The sequence below is a fragment of the Panthera uncia genome (genome assembly GCF_023721935.1).
Source record: "Panthera uncia isolate 11264 chromosome B3 unlocalized genomic scaffold, Puncia_PCG_1.0 HiC_scaffold_1, whole genome shotgun sequence".
Classification (NCBI taxonomy): Eukaryota; Metazoa; Chordata; class Mammalia; order Carnivora; family Felidae; genus Panthera; species Panthera uncia.
Genome location: NW_026057582.1, coordinates 75,383,397 through 75,399,455, shown reverse-complemented (window position 1 = coordinate 75,399,455; position 16,059 = coordinate 75,383,397). Strand labels below are relative to the sequence as shown.

The 16,059-nt window shown below is 36.8% G+C and overlaps 1 protein-coding gene across 1 annotated transcript; it reads right to left on the bottom strand.

The window, feature by feature from the left end:
• Positions 1-5,437: 5,437 nt before the first annotated feature.
• On the bottom strand, positions 5,438-6,373 carry LOC125909777 (olfactory receptor 4F21-like). The gene has a single exon (XM_049613242.1). It carries the CDS (start codon positions 6,371-6,373, stop codon positions 5,438-5,440), a length of 936 nt encoding a protein of 311 aa, XP_049469199.1.
• Between the last annotated feature and the right edge of the window lie 9,686 nt (positions 6,374-16,059).

Genomic DNA, 16,059 nt, shown 5'->3' with positions numbered 1-16,059 from the left:
GGGTAGGCAAGGTGCATGGGGGCAGGAGGGGCAGGCTTAGCTCGCTTCTCCTTAGGTGATCCACTTCAGGAGGGGCCCTGTGGCAGTGGGAGGGAGTCAGATCTGCTGCTGGAGGTTTGGCTCCGCAGAAGCACAGAGCTGGGTGTTTGCGGGGAGCAAGCAAGTTCCCTGGCAGGAACTGGTTCCCCTTGGGATTTTGGCTGGGGGATGGTGAGGGAGATGGTGCTGGCAGGCCGCCCCTCCGCCCTGGCTCCCTCCTGCCAATCCTCGGAATGTGCACCGCCTCTCCGCCCTTCCTACCCTCTTCCTTGGGCCTCTCGTCTGCGCTTGGCTCCGGAGACTCTGTTCTGCTAGTCTTCTGGTGGTTTTCTGGGTTATTTAGGGAAGCGTAGGTGGAATCTAAGTGATCAGCAGGACGTGCGGTGAGCCCAGCGTCCTCCTTCGCCGCCATCTTCTTTATCATTATTTTTTTTAACATTTATTTATTTTTGAGACAGTGAGAGACAGAGCTTGAACGGGAGAGGGTCAGAGAGAGAGAGGGAGACACAGAATCTGAAACAGGCTCCAGGCCCTGAGCTGTCAGCACAGAGCCCGACGCGGGGCTTGAACTCACCAACTGCGAGATCATGACCTGAGCGAAGTTGGACGCTTAACCGACTGAGCCACCCAGGCGCCCCCCCTCTGTTCCAATTTAACCTAGAGTTATTACCATAAATTGGTGTTGGATTTTGCAAATGCTTACATTTACATGTAAGCATGCATTAACATATATATGTAAATATATACACATATATATGAATAATATATAAACCTAGGCATATATAATTGAGTACATTGTTGCTATTATTATTTAAACAGTTATCTGTAAGATCAATTAAGTGTAAGGAAAATAAGTTTTTATTTTATTTTCACTTATTCCATTTTCTATGCTTTTCCTTTCTTTGTGTAGCTGGGAATTTCTGGCCTATATTATTTTCCTTCTCTCAAATGAATTTCTTTTAGTAGTTTTTTCAATGCAGGTCTAGGCGCAAATTCCCTCAATTTTTACTTGTCTGAGAAAGTCTCTGTTCTTTACTTTTGAAGGATAATTTTTAGAGGTATAGAATTGTAGGGTTTTTCCTCTCAATATATTAAATATTTCACTCTATTCTCTTCTTGCTTGCGTGGTATCTGAGGAGAAGTTGGATATGGTTCTTCAGTTTGTTTTTATATACATAAAGTTGTTTTTTTTTCCCTGTGACTTCTATCATGGATTTTTTTAAAGTTTATTTATTTGTTTTGAGAGAGAGAGAGAGAGAGAGAGAGAGAGAGAGAGAGAGAGAATAAGCAAGTTGGGGAGGGGCAGAGAGTCCCCACTGAGCTTTTCTCTTTCTGAAATTCCCATTATGCATAAATCACACCTTTTTTAGTCATCCCACAGTCCTTAGTCTGTTTGTTTTTAAATTCTTTGTTCCCTTTGCTCTTTAGTTTTCAAAGATCCTATTGATATATGATCTAGTTCAGAGATTGTTTCCTCACCTGTGTCCCACCTACTGATGAGCCCATCAAGGTCACTTTTCATGTCTGTTGCATTGTTTTTGATCTCTAGCATTTCTTTTTTGTTCTGAGGATTTCCATCCCTTTGCTTATATTGGCCATCTGTTCTCACATGCCATCTATCCATTGGAGCCCTTAGCATATTAATCAGTTATCTTAAGTTTCTTGTCTGAGAATTCCAACATCCCTGCTGTATCTAGCTCTGAAGCTAGTTTTGTCTCTTGTTTTTTTTTTTTTTTTTTTTTTGCCTCTTAGTATGACTTGTAATTTTTTCTTGATGCTGACATGATGCACTGGGCAAAGGAACTGTTGTAAATTGGCCTTAGTTAATGTGGTGGAGTGTGGGTGGAGGAAAAACACTATGTAGTCTGATGATTAGGGCTTAGGCTTTTAATGAGCCTGTGCCTCTGTACTGTGAACTCCACAGGTGTTTCTGGGTTTTTTTTGTTTTGTTTTTGTCTTTGTTTTTTTTTTTTTTTCTGTTTTGTTTTGTTTTTTCAATTCTTACAAGGGACAGAATGGCAAGCATGGGTTGGAGTTGGGTATTTTCCTTCTCCAGGTCAGTTAGGCTCTTATAAATACCTCAGTAGTTTAGATTCTGGTTTGCTAGTTTCCCGAGGGCAGGGATTCTTAAGAAAAGAGTATTGTGGTGTATTTCAAAATATTTCCTTTTCCTCTTCCTCTGCCAGAAACCTGAGGGGATTTTTCTCAGATATTTACTAGGGAATCTGATCAAGCTGTTTCAAGTAAACCTCACAATATTTTTGGGACCCCCTATGGCTGGTTTCCCCTGGATAGGTTTTAACTTTCAAAATCGCTTGTACTGAGACTCCAGAAATTCATCAATTATGGCTTACATTTGCTACCCAGCTCTCATTCCCACAGCAGTTTCTGGTTGTTTGTGTCTGCTCTAATAAGCCATAACAAGCTGTATTTTGTCTGTGTCTCTAATTTTGGAGACAGTAGTTTGCTCTGTGTCCTCCCATTGCTTTTTGAATTCAAGAATTGTTGATTTTTCACTTTTTTCTACCTTCTATTTGTTGTTAGGGTGGAATCATGTCCAGGCTCCTTATATGCAGAACTAGGAACCAGAAGCCTTTATATTTATTTTTATAAATTTAAATGTAGTGTAGTAAAATATAGTCTTTTCCTTTTTCATGTTTTCTATTTGTTTTGCCTTGCCTAAAATTACAAATTTTATGCCACAATCATATAAATATCACACTATTAAAAGGTGCTTTATAATAAATTTTTAAATAATTTTATCCAATTTATTTATTTTGAAGAGTATGTATCTGATTTTTTTATATGAAGAATGTAACTTTTTGTTCAAATTCTTAATTTTTGTGATTATGTGGATTTATTCACCTCTGTTTTGAGAATCCTCCTTTATTATAGGATAAAAATTAAATCTCATCTGAAGTCTCATTGTGAAGTCTTTCCATGGGTTCTTTGAGTATGGTCTCTTCTCAGTTAGGCAGTTATAGTGACAGCCACTATTGGATGTTTGTTCATTTCAGAAGTACAGACGGATGCTAAACCCTTGATGTGGTTTCATCAGTTGGTGCTTTTAGCCAGCAACTTGATGGCTAGTTGTTCACATTAGGTTCTTTTCATGCTGTAAGAACAGCAGATAGTTCTTATTGGGATAAACATCTTTTCCGGGTCACCTGGGTGACTCAGTTGGTCGAGCGTCCAACTTTGGCTCAGGTCATGATCTTGTGGTCTGTTAGTTTGAGCCTTGCATCAGGCTCTGTGCTGACAGCTCTGGGCCTGGAGCCTGCTTTGGATTCTGGGTCTTCCTATTTCTCTCTCTGTGTACTCCTCCACTGCTTGCACTCTGTCTCTCTCTCTCTCAAAAATAAATAAGCCTTAAAAAATTAAAAAAAAAACCATGTTTCCCAAGTATGGTTTTGACTATCCTTACAGCAGTACCTTGGCCATTAAGCGATCCAAAAACACACAGAATGTCTAATGTCTTTCACAACATTGCTTTGGACAAAGAAGTATCTTTACAACCAAGAAAGAACAACAGTGAGCACACAACCAAGTGATCCACTGATATGGCAATAGATGGCATTATGCAAAAGCTGTCAGACTAATAGAACATGGGAACAGCCTTTTAAAAATGCAAGTAAAGGTGCGAGTAAGTGTGCTTGGGGATAATACTTAGTGCTTTAACTTGTGGTACATACTTTGAACCAATGGGCATTATAAGGTATTGTATTCCAAAACGCAGAGGTCTGGAAACCCAAGGTAGTCAGTGAGAGTTGCTCAATTCACCATCACTTCCTTGGAGAATTTGAGCTTTCTGGACCTACAACTTGAACCTCTGCTGGGGTGGTGTATGTTTCTTCTGGGGACAGAGTAAGCATTTTAATAAAGCTAAAATTTTAGTAGCTCCCTGGTCATTTTGGTTTCCTTGTGTTTATACATCAGCAGACAAAAAACAGTTACTTCCATGCCAGATATAATTAACCTTCATTATCACCAAGAAGTAGAATGTCTGCTATATGTGGTGATAACTCTAAATGAGCAGTTGCAGTAATTACAGCCTGACGAAAGTATGGTAATCATGGATTTAGCCTTCATAGGTAGGAAGTGTGGATCTGGACAAGTGATCTAGATCAGCAGAAGTACAGAAAAAATGTGAGGGAAATCTAGAATGGATTAGGGAGGAAGAAGATAGCGATTATCTTCCTGGAAATGTGCAATGATGGAACCCATTAACACTTGTTTCATTAACACTCCTGCATTTGAACAATCAATGATGGAGTGATTTTACATTGAATGTGAATGCCTCTAAGCATGGGAAGATGTGGAGTGTTTGTGATGCTTTCGATGCCACACACATATCCCTCTTAATATTCCTAAGAATATTAAGCCTGGGTGGCTCAGTCGGTTGAGCATCTGACTTCGGCTCAGGTTATGATCTCACAGTCTGTGAGTTGGAGCCCTGCACCGGGCTCTGTGCTGATGGCTCAGAGCCTGGAGCCTGCTTCCGATTCTGTGTCTCCCTCTCTCTCTGCCCCTTCCCTGCACATGCTCTGTCTCTCTCTGTCTCAAAAATAAATAAAAACATTAAGAAAAAAAATTAAAAAAAAAAGAATGTAAGATTGTTTTATACCACGAGCTGCAAAAATTTTCTGCCTGAGTACTTTTCTTTGGTTATCAGAACTGCTCAACCTACTATGTGGGGAAGCCTGGAACTGCCATGGGGTCATTGTCTCAGAACTACCCCAACACAGAAATACAGCTTCTTAGCTTCTTAAGTGAAACAACTGTATATTATAGAATATGTACATTCTCCTAGAGAGCCATAGCAGAATTGAACCCCAATGTCCACATAGTAGAATACCCATTAATATACCCTCTGTTGGCATCTTTTTTTTTCCTGTCCCATGTCTCCACTTCTGAAAAAAATGTGTTCCTGGTGCCCCATCCAAATAAACTCTGGGCCTTGAATTTGTCTCTGTGTCTTCTTTTAAAGAATAAGAAAAGCCATTGGGCCATACACACACAGATACATACAGCACACACACAGCAGTTTAATGTGATGGACATTCATCCATTCATAATAACAAATTTACAAGTTATTTTTAAAGCTTATGAATAGCAGAAACAGTGTTATTACATTTTTATTGGCAAAATAACCAAAAATTCAAAATTAAAATGTTGTCAGATTATGCTATTCTCTGTTAGAATATCAATTCTTTGTATGATGAATTTACAACTTCATGATAGTTTTGGTAATGGTCTTATACTTCACAGATGAATTAGTAGCAGTAGTAATGGCAGATGATAAGTTTGTGCAGGATATGTTAAATTTGAGGTGCTTATATAGGGATGGGTCAGCGTGCAGTGGGGTGTTTAGTTTTAGAGCTCCCTGAAAAAGATGTAGTCAACAAAATTTGGAATTAGATATCCTTTTGTGCAGTCTTTTTATAGATAACTTTATGTCTTTGTTCCTTAGTGTATAGATAACAGGATTCAAGACAGGGGTAATAGCGAAGTCTACAACGAACAGATTTTTATCAATTGAAGGTGGGGGAGAAGGCCAGACATACAGAAACATGCATGGAGTGAAAAACAAAAACACCACAGTGATGTGAGCTGACAAAGTGACAAATGCCTTGGATAATTCTCCTGAAGAACGTTTCCAGACAGTGATCAAAATGAATGAATAGGAAAGGATTAGCAGGAAGAAGGTGCCCATGCTCATGAAGCCACTGTTGGCAGTAACGATAAACTCAAACTTGGCCGCATCTGTGCATGCAAGTTTTATGATCTTAGGAAAGTCACAGTAAAAGCTGTCCACTTTATTAGGACCACAAAAAGGCAAGTTTATAACAAATAAAAACTGAGACATAGCATGGATCACCCCAGTTACCCATCCAGTGATTACAAATGAAACACATATTTTAGGGTTCATGATGTTCAGGTAGTGAAGAGGCTTACAGATTGCTGTGCACCTGTCAAATGCCATGGCTATGAGTAACACCATCTCCACTCCTCCTATGATGTGGATGAAGCATATCTGTGTCATACAACTTTGGAAAGAAATTACTTTGTATTCATTTAAGAGGTCTGTGATTATCTTTGGAACTGTAGTAGAGGAAAGACCCACATCAATGAGGGACAGGTTGGCCAGCAGGAAGTACATGGGAGAATGTAGGTGAGAATCAAAAATTACCAAAAACAAAATAAAAAGGTTTCCCAAGATGACCCCTAAATACAGCAAAGAACATATCAAAATAAGAAAAAGTTTTTTCTCCCAAGAGCAAGAAAGGGCCAGTAACACAATTTCAGTGACCACAGAGTCATTTAGTCCACCCATTGACGGGGACAGGAGAGCTGATTTTCAAGTGACCTGAGGATAAAAATTAAAAACAGTAAGCATCACGGGCAGAAACATAGATTCCCTATTTGCCTTGCTAATTAGGTTAGATATAATTCACTGAGAGAAGAAAAATGAATTTGGAAGAAATAAAGTTAACAGCAAATTTATTATGGAGAGGGGATATGTGGGGGCACCTGGGTGGCTCAGTGGGTTAAGCATCTGACTTTAGCTCAGGTCATGATCTCGCAGTTCATGGGTTCAAGCTCTGTGCTTGAACGTCAGGCTCTGTGCTGCCTGCTCAGAGCCTGGAGCCTGCTTCGGATTCTGTGTCCCCACCACCCTCTCAAAAATAAATAAACATTAAAAAAATAAAAAATAATAAAGGGGTATGTGAGGAAAAATGTAAATTTTTCAGATAGAGCCAAAAGGGGTTACTTTAATTTTCATCTCATACCTAAATCTTTAAAAAAATTTTTTTCTCAAAGAATTCTAGATCATTTTCCTAACCATTGCCCTAAGTGTTCTCACACCACATAAACGTCAGCTTTTCTGTTGCACCCCTATTAATATTTTCATACTAATTCTCTATTCTCTTATCTGAACTTTTCTTAGCCCCTTAAAATTTCCCTTCTTCACTGGACTTATAGAGATGACCATGACAAAAGTATTTGAACATATCCCATCACTCCCTACATTGGGCTTTTTAAGTTTAAATGGAACTCAGATACACAGGCTTAATAATTTTAAGGGTTTATTGTATGATTATCATATTAGTCCATGATAACTTTTAATAAACAAATTACTTAATGACAAGCTAAAAATAAAATAAAATATTGCATATCTGAGAGCAAAGAGGAATAAATGTAACCAAAATTAATAAGTCTAATGATCACAGATAACAGATTTGAATGTCTCCTATATTTAGGGAATTGTGGTAAGTACATTATTTCTTCCAAACCTCTCAGTGACTAAAAGCTAAGTTCAATTTTATTATCCCCACTTCACAAATGAAACCATGCCTAGGAAGGATGAAGTGGCAAAGCCAGGACTGTATCAAGAGCTTTAGGACTTTAGAATGCATTCTTCTTATTTTTAATATAATTTATTGTCACATTGGCTTACATACAACACCCAGTGCTCATTCCAACAAGTGCCCTCCTCAGTGCCCATCACCCATTTTCCCCCTCTCCCCCCATCAACCCTCAGTTTGTTCTCTATATTTAGGAGTCTCTTATGGTTTACCTCCCTCTCTCTCTGTTTGTAACTATTTTTCCCCCTTCCCTTCCCCCCCCTTAACTTCTGTTAAGTTTCTCAAAATCCACATATGATTGAAAACATATGATATCTGTCCTTCTCTGACTGACTTATTTCACTCAGCATAATACCTTCCAGTTCCATCCACGTTGCTTCAAATGGCATGATTTCATTCTTTCTCATTGCCAAGTAGTATTTCCATTGTATATATAAACCACATCTTCTTTATTCATCAGTTGATGGACATTTAGGCTCTTTCCATAATTTGGCTATTGTTGAAAGTGCTGCTATAAACATTGGGGTACATGTGCCCCCTATACATCAGCACTCCTATATCCCCTGGGTAAATTCCTAGCAGTGCTATTGCTGGGTCATAGGGTAATTTTATTTTTAATTTTTTGAGGAACCTCCACACTGTTTTCTAGAGTGGCTGTACCAGTTTGCACAGCATTCCAAATATACTGTAGTCCTCTTCAAGGTTCTAGATGCATCAACCATTTTCTTTCATCTTTCATCTGAACTTTTTACTTTCCTTGGCGTGTTACACATTGTGTCTCTCCTTCAAAAATTAAATCTGTGAAGGATGGGAGTGGGCTATCCTCCTTTTTTTCCCTCTACTCTCTAAAACCCTTCTCAGGTAAGTTTATTTTAATATATACATTCTATTTATTGAACAAGCCAAAACAAGCTTGCTTGCACTCCAGAAAAAACTTTTAGAGAAGTTGCCAGGGATTCAGCACACAATAGTCTACATATAAAAATGTCACATATGATAATGTTTTCAGTCTTTGTTACTTACATACCTGTTGTCCAAATTTGATACTAACGATCTTGCATTGTTTTTGAAATTCCTTCCGTCATTGGATGTTACATATGTTGCCATTCCCAAAGCATTTTCCACACTAGTTCATGCCAAGAGAACACATATCTGTTCTCAATTTGGGGTGGGGTGTGGGGGGGTAGGTTCTTATCTTAGCCCTGGGGTGAAATATGATAATCTATGTGACTTGGCCATGGATTGGTGTAAGAGGGGCATGTAGCCTAGACTTGATGAGATACAGAATAATGCCTTCTGTGAAAGGTTTTATTTCCCAGATTAAAATACAAAGATTAATGTGAAGAAGGCTCTTTGTCTAGCCTTTTTATTCCTGTATTCAATATATTTTTTTTTTATTTTTTATTTTTTCAACGTTTTTTATTTATTTTTGGGACAGAGAGAGACAGAGCATGAACGGGGGAGGGGCAGAGAGAGAGGGAGACACAGAATCGGAAACAGGCTCCAGGCTCCGAGCCATCAGCCCAGAGCCTGACGCGGGGCTCGAACTAACGGACCGCGAGATCGTGACCTGGCTGAAGTCGGACGCTTAACCGACTGCGCCACCCAGGCGCCCCTCCTGTATTCAATATTAAGGTGATGACTAAAGATGCAGTAATCATGAGCCCTGGGTGTCCACATGTTAAGGACAGTAGTGTGAACAGATAGAAAAATAATCCAGTCTAAATAGTCTTTGATGTCTGCAAAGATCTACCTTCTGATATCTTGTAATGTGAGAAAAAATACTCCCTCCCCCCACTTATCTTTGAGTATTGATGTGACTCAAGCTGTAAAATATTTTTTTAATTCCAAACATGTAGTTTTAAGTACTCACCACTTATGGGAGATTTCTATATCCATAGCGCTATTCCTGGACTCTAGGATAATATATCCAAGGCTGTATTGTAGTACATAAATGGACATCCCTCAAGCACTTTCAAATTAAAATGTGCAGGGCTGAATTCATGATTTTATCCTCTTTTTAATCCCTTAGAAAATATCATGATCATTCTCTCAGATGCTTAATCCAGGGATCTTCGAGGCACATTTTCTCCTCTCTCACCTTATATGCCAGTTGGAAAATTGTACCTTCTGAATATTTCTGTTTCATCTCCTCATCTCCATTTCCACTGTCAGTTTTATTTCAGGTCTGTATATTTTTTGTACTTAATGACCAAAAAGCCTCCTGAATGATATCTCTGCCTCCAATCTTACCTACGTTTAGTATGTTCTACATTCTGCTTTCAGATTTGTCTATCTAAAGATCACATATGGTCATGTTACTCTTCTATTTTATCTTCTGATTCTATCATGGATAAGCTAAAATTCAATAGCATATCACATCAGACCCTTTATAAACTGAACATGTTACTGTATTTTTTCACATTTCTCTGCTCTTGAATATGATTTCAACTGTGTTATTCCTGGTCATTACTACGTGGAAACATACTTGTCTATAAGACCTGATAGACTTGGTTGCCATTCTAGTTCTGCCACTTAGGAGCTATATAAACTAGGGTAAGCTAGCCAATGATGCTGATGGTATTTATTTGTCCATAACATAAATATAACAAATAAAATATTGTGAGAATTTTACATTATAGGAGTTTAACTGTCTGACAGAAGTATTACTTCCCTTTTTCCTTATCCTTCAAAACTTAGATTAAATGCCAGCTACTCAGACGTATCTGTTGAAGACCCTAAGAAGAGTAGTGTCTATGAACTATTGTTGTATCTTGTACATTCTTTATAATATACTATATTATAGTTTCTTTTGCATGTTAGTTCTTCATTCTCAACTATAATTTCTTTGAGAAAAAGGGCTTTTAGCCAACTTTGTATACCCCCATATTTAGCACAAGTTCTCACACAAGGTAGGCACTATTAAATAATAGTCTTCACTAACATTCATAGTAGAAAGTTCAAGAAGACATGATAAGCAAATCAGGGGCCTAGAATCCCCTGTGGGAGATTTTGGTGGAGAGTAGATTTTCACCAAATGACTTTGGGGATTGAACTCATTGACATCGGCATACAAATGGTAGAATGGAAACCGGTTTAGATCAGCAACTCCCTTGTCATGACACTGTCCTCACAGAGTGACCTCAACACCCCACATTCCCAAGTAGACCCTCAATTGTATACAGTAAAACAAGAAAAAGTACAAACCTTCCTCTTTATTTTTTGCCCCAAACAAAATGTGTATAGTCATTACAGAGTGCCTGGAACTTTCCTCAAAATACAGTTAAGTATTAAAGTATGCTATGGAAATAATACTAAGCTTAAAACATCACTGGGATGTTTGGAAAAATTCAGTAATTCAAAAGAACAGTACACTTTTCATGCTTTAAGCCCCAGTGAAAAGCTGTTTGGTACATGAAGAAGGAAGAAAACTTTTAAATACACCTGAATGTATGTTCAGAAGAGTTTTTGATGCACATGACATAAATTAGAACTTTGGATAAAGTAAATTGAAAAAACATATAATTTGTTAAGTTAAAAAAAGATTATAAAACACTAAATATAGTGTAAATGCATATGTGTAGATATTTAGACTTTATAATATCTGTAGTTTGTGGGATTTTGAGTAATTTTATCTTTTCCTAAATATGGACTCTTATTTTCTATATTTTTACAAGTAATATTTATGCTTTCTTTAATTTTTAAAGAAAATTTTGAAATTAGTGAGGGGAAATAGGAAAAATGAAATGGGGCAATTTTATAATGGCAATATTAGGTAGTCACTAATAGCAAACATTCTGGAGACAAACTACCTGGATTCGAATCTCCATCTCCTTGATTTATGAGCTATGTGTCCTTGGGTGAGTTGCTTCACTTCTCTGTCCCTGAATTTCCTCATCTGTAAAATAGGGATGATAACAGTACTTACCTTATAGTGTTGTGAGGATTAAATGAGTTAATACATGGAAGACAGCAGAGCATGGTGTGGCATATATTAAGTACTTAATAAATTAAAAAAATAATTTTAACGATCTTTAAGACTTGATCATTCAATGCTTTCCAAACATAGAGATAGCTTGCTCTGCCAGATTGTGCTCAGTTGGAATGAAATAGCAAAAACATAATGTTTTATTTCCATTAATCTGATATCAGAGTGAAAAGGGGGTGGAAAATTAAAGCCCCTTCACGTACCAGTTTAAAACTGATAAGGACTCCTTGAAGAGAAATTCACGTCATAATACAATTGAACTTAAGAAAATGAGACCAGAACATACATAAAACAGTATGAGTGAAAATCATTCAAAAAGCACATGAACAAAAGGAAGCTTGAGATACAGAGGAAAGAAGGTTTGGTAACAAGATGTAACCAGTTGCTAGGGAGTTAAGAGAGCAGGCTTCATATGTACCTGCTCAGGTGCAGGTTTCACTCAGTAGGAGCTTCAAGAGATTGAGACACACAGACAGTTAACACCCGCTTTGAATCGTCTCCATTTCTTCAGACAGAAACTTATAAATAGTTCATTCCATTAGGAAGGGAGTCAATTAGTAGGACTGGATAGCGGGACTGGATTGAGTCCATAATTACTTCAAATGGAAACCAGGTCTTCTGTGCATACTGGTTTTCCCAAGGGTAAATTATCACAATTTGCAGAAAAGAGATCCAGGGAAATTGAGCAGTTCAATGGGATGATGGTCTGTGATTTTGTGCTCTGATAATATTTTTTCCCAAATGATAGAATTTTAGGTTTGTTACATATTCATTGTTATTGCAAGTTATCTGAACCATTGATAGTGTCATTTTGGCATCACTATCAAATTTAAGAAAACTATCACATTATACCTTAATGGATTTCTAACTTGGATTTTGAGAAATAATGGACTGGTATTTGAACAAATCAGGGGAGTTCCAAAAGTAGTACAAAGTTAGATTTCAAAGTCTCACTTGGTATTTTTAACAGCTTTATGGAGGTTTAATATGTATACTGTAAAATTTATCCAGTTAAATGTTCTACTTAGTAATTTCAAATAAATTTATAGAGTTGTATAATCATCATCATAATTAAGTTTTAGAATAATTTGATCACCCCAAAATACTCCTTGCACCTATTTGTAGTTAATCTTTACTTCCATTCCCAGACCTAGACAACAAGGAATTTGTTTCATGCATCTAGAGATTTGCTTTAGACTGGATCTGATTTACCAAACCAAAGCTCCTTGAGTGAAGGGAGGACTGTGTCCTCTTGAGTGAGGACCTTTCTACACAGCCACTATTTTATACTATATTTTTCCTATCCTTCTCCCAAAGGACTCTGAAATAATCAGAATTTTGGGCATTATTAGACACTGATTTTGAACTGTCACTAATTTCTGGAGAATGAAAATGCTACTGTGGACAACCAGTCAAAAATTAGGGGCTTATGGTGGTCAGGTGGCCAATGAAATTTTGTCTGTGCCCATCTCACAGTGTGCTCTGTGGTTTCCTAAATCCATTATTTTTTTCTTTTTTTTTAATATGAAATTTATTGTCAAATTGGTTTCCATACAACACGCAGTGCTCATCCCAACAGGTGCCCTCCTCAATGCCCATCACCCACCTTCCTCTCCCTTTAGTTATGTCTATAGTTTGAGGTAAAGATTGGCATAGATATACTAACTAATTGGCAGAATTCCAATATTGATTAACTAAGCCATGAAGTCAAAGCTGTTATGATAAGAAAGGACAAGTGAGCCAAATTAGACCTAATTAACATATCAAAATAATAAACCAAAACAAGACTTCCATTTTAGAAAGAATTGTAGAGATTAGCACTACCATCAGTGGATTCAAAGATGTAGAGTTTTTTTTTGTTTTTTTCTATTGTAGTAAGAATACTTTATACTTGATCTGAGAATACTTTATATTCTTTCCTAATAGAGTTTTAAGTGTCCAAAACAATATCATTAATTATAGGGTAGATTGTTGTACAGTAGATTTCTAGAACTCATTCATCTTATTTAACTGAAATTGTTATCCGTTGAATAGCAACTCTTAATTTCCTCCCCCCTACCCAGTCCCTGGAAACCACCATTCTATACTCTGTTTTTATGATGTAATTATTTTAGACACTTCAGATATGTGAGATCATGTAACATTTTTCCTTTGGAGACTGGCTGATTTCACTTAGCGTAATGTCCTCTTGGTCCATCCATGTTGCGTATGGCAAGATTTCCTTCTTTTTTTGAGGCTCCATCGTATTCCATTTATGTATATAAAACATTTTCTTTATCATTTATACATAGATGGATATTAGGGTATTTCCATATCTTGGCTATTGTGAATAATGCTGCAATGAATGTAGGAGTGTACATATCTCTCTGTAATGAAATGATGGTGATTTCATTTCTTTTAGATGTAAATTAAGAAGTGAGATTGCTAGATAATAAGGTAGTTCTATTTGTAATATTTTGAAGAACTTCTGTACTGTTTTCTAAAATTCTGTACCAGTTTACATTACCACCAACAGTGTACCAGAGTTCTTTTTTCTCCACTTTTTTTTTTTTTTTAACCAGCACTTGTTCTCTCTTGTCTCTTTTATAACCGCCACTGTAACATGTGGAATGGTATCATTGTCATTTTGATTTGCATTTCCATGATGATCAGTGATGTTGAATACCTCTTAATATATATATTGGCCATCTGTATGTCTTCTTTTGAGAAATTTCCATTCATGTCCTTTGCCCATTTTAAAATTGGATTATTTGTTTTTTGCTATTGAGTCATATGAGTTATGTATGTTAAGTCTTATGGGAGGCATAGTTTCCAAAAAGTTTCTCCCATTCTGTAGGTTGCATTTCCACTCACTTGTTTGTTTTGCTGTATAGAAGTTTTTATGTTTGATGTAACTCCACTTGTGTATTATTCTGTTTTTGTTGCTTGTCTATGGTGTCATGTTCAAGAAATCATTGCCAAATGCAATGTCATGAAGCATTTCCCTTAGGTTTTATTTTAGGAGTTTTATACCTTAAATCTTTATTTCATTTTCAGTTGATTTTTCTGTGTGACGTAAGGTAAAGGGTCCAATTTCATTCTTTGGAGTTTGGGTATCCAGTTTTCCAAATGCCATTTGTTGAGGAGACTCTCCTTTGTGCATTGTATTCTTGGCATCCTTGTCAAAGGTCGGTTGACTGTGATATGAGGGTTTATTTTGGGGCTGTCTAGTCTGTTGCATTGGTCTATGTCTGTTTTCATGCCAGTACCATACTTTTTTTAAACTACAATAGTTTTGCAATATATTTTGAAATCAGGATTTGTGATAGTTCTAATTTGTTTTTCTTTTATTTTTTTTCAGTGTTTATTTTTGAGAGAGAGAAAGAGTGCAAACAAGGGAGGGGCAGACAGAGAGGGAGACACAGAATCTGAGGCAGGCTCCAGGCTCTGTGCTGGCAGCTCAGAGCCCTGACACTGGGCTCGAACTCAGGAGCCATAAGATCATGACCTGAGCTGAAGTTGGATGCTTACCCGACTGAGGCACCCAGGTGCTCCCATCTTTGTTTTTCTTTCTCAAGATTGTTTTGCATATTCAGGGTCTTTTGTGGTTCCATATGAATTTTAGTATTGTTTTTTCTATTTTTGGTGAAAAGTGCCATTGGAATTTTGTTAGGGATTGCACTGTATCTGTAGATCACTTGAGATAACAATGAAATTTTAATAACATTCAGTCTTCTAATCCATGAATGTGAGCTATCTTTTCATTTAGTTGTATCTACTTTAATTTTGTACATTTGTGTTCCGGAGTTTTCCACGCACAAGTCTTTCACTTCCTTGGTTAAATCTAATCTTATGCATTTTATTCTTTTGGTGGTGTTATAAATGGGTTTGTTTTCTTAATTTTCTTTTCAAATGTTTATTGTTAATGTATACACATACAATGATCTTTTGTATTTGATTTTGCATTCTGCAACTTAACTCAGTTTTTTATTCTATAGTTTTTTTGTGTATGTGTGAAGACTCATTAGGGTTTTTTACATGGAAGATCATGTGCAAACAAATAATTTTACTTCTATATTTCTGGCTTACATGCTTTTTATTTCTTTTTCTTGTCTAATTGGTCTGGCTAGAATTTCCAGTACTGTATTGGATAGAAGTGTGTGAGTGAGCATCCTCACCTTGTTCCTGATCTTAGAGGAAAATCTTTCTTTTTTTTCTCCATTGATTATGTGATTTTTATAGATAGCCTGTATTACATTGAAGTAATTTCCTTCTATGTCTTGTTTGTTCAGAGCTTTAGTCATGAAATGGTGTTTGAATTTTTAAATGATTTTTCTTCATATATTGACATGGTCATATGATTTTTATCCTTTATTCTGTTAATGTTCTGTGCCACATTAATTGACTTGTGTATGTTGTATCTTCCTTAAATCTCAGGGATAAATTTCACCTGGTCATGGTGTATGATCATTTTAATCCATTGAATTTGGGTTTGCTTGTAATTTGTTGAGGATTTTTATATCTATATTGATCAAGGATATTGGCCTATAGTTTTCCCTTTTTGTAGTGTCTGTTTTTTAAAAATGTTTTATTTAAATTCCAGATAGTTAACATACGGTGTAATATTAGTTTCAGGTATACAATATAGTGATTCAGCTCCTCCATACAACACCCAGTGCTCATCAC

Excerpts from the sequence above, each read along its gene's own strand:
- LOC125909777 (XM_049613242.1), bottom strand. The coding sequence starts at position 6,373 with ATGGGTGGACTAAATGACTCTGTGGTCACTGAAATTGTGTTACTGGCC.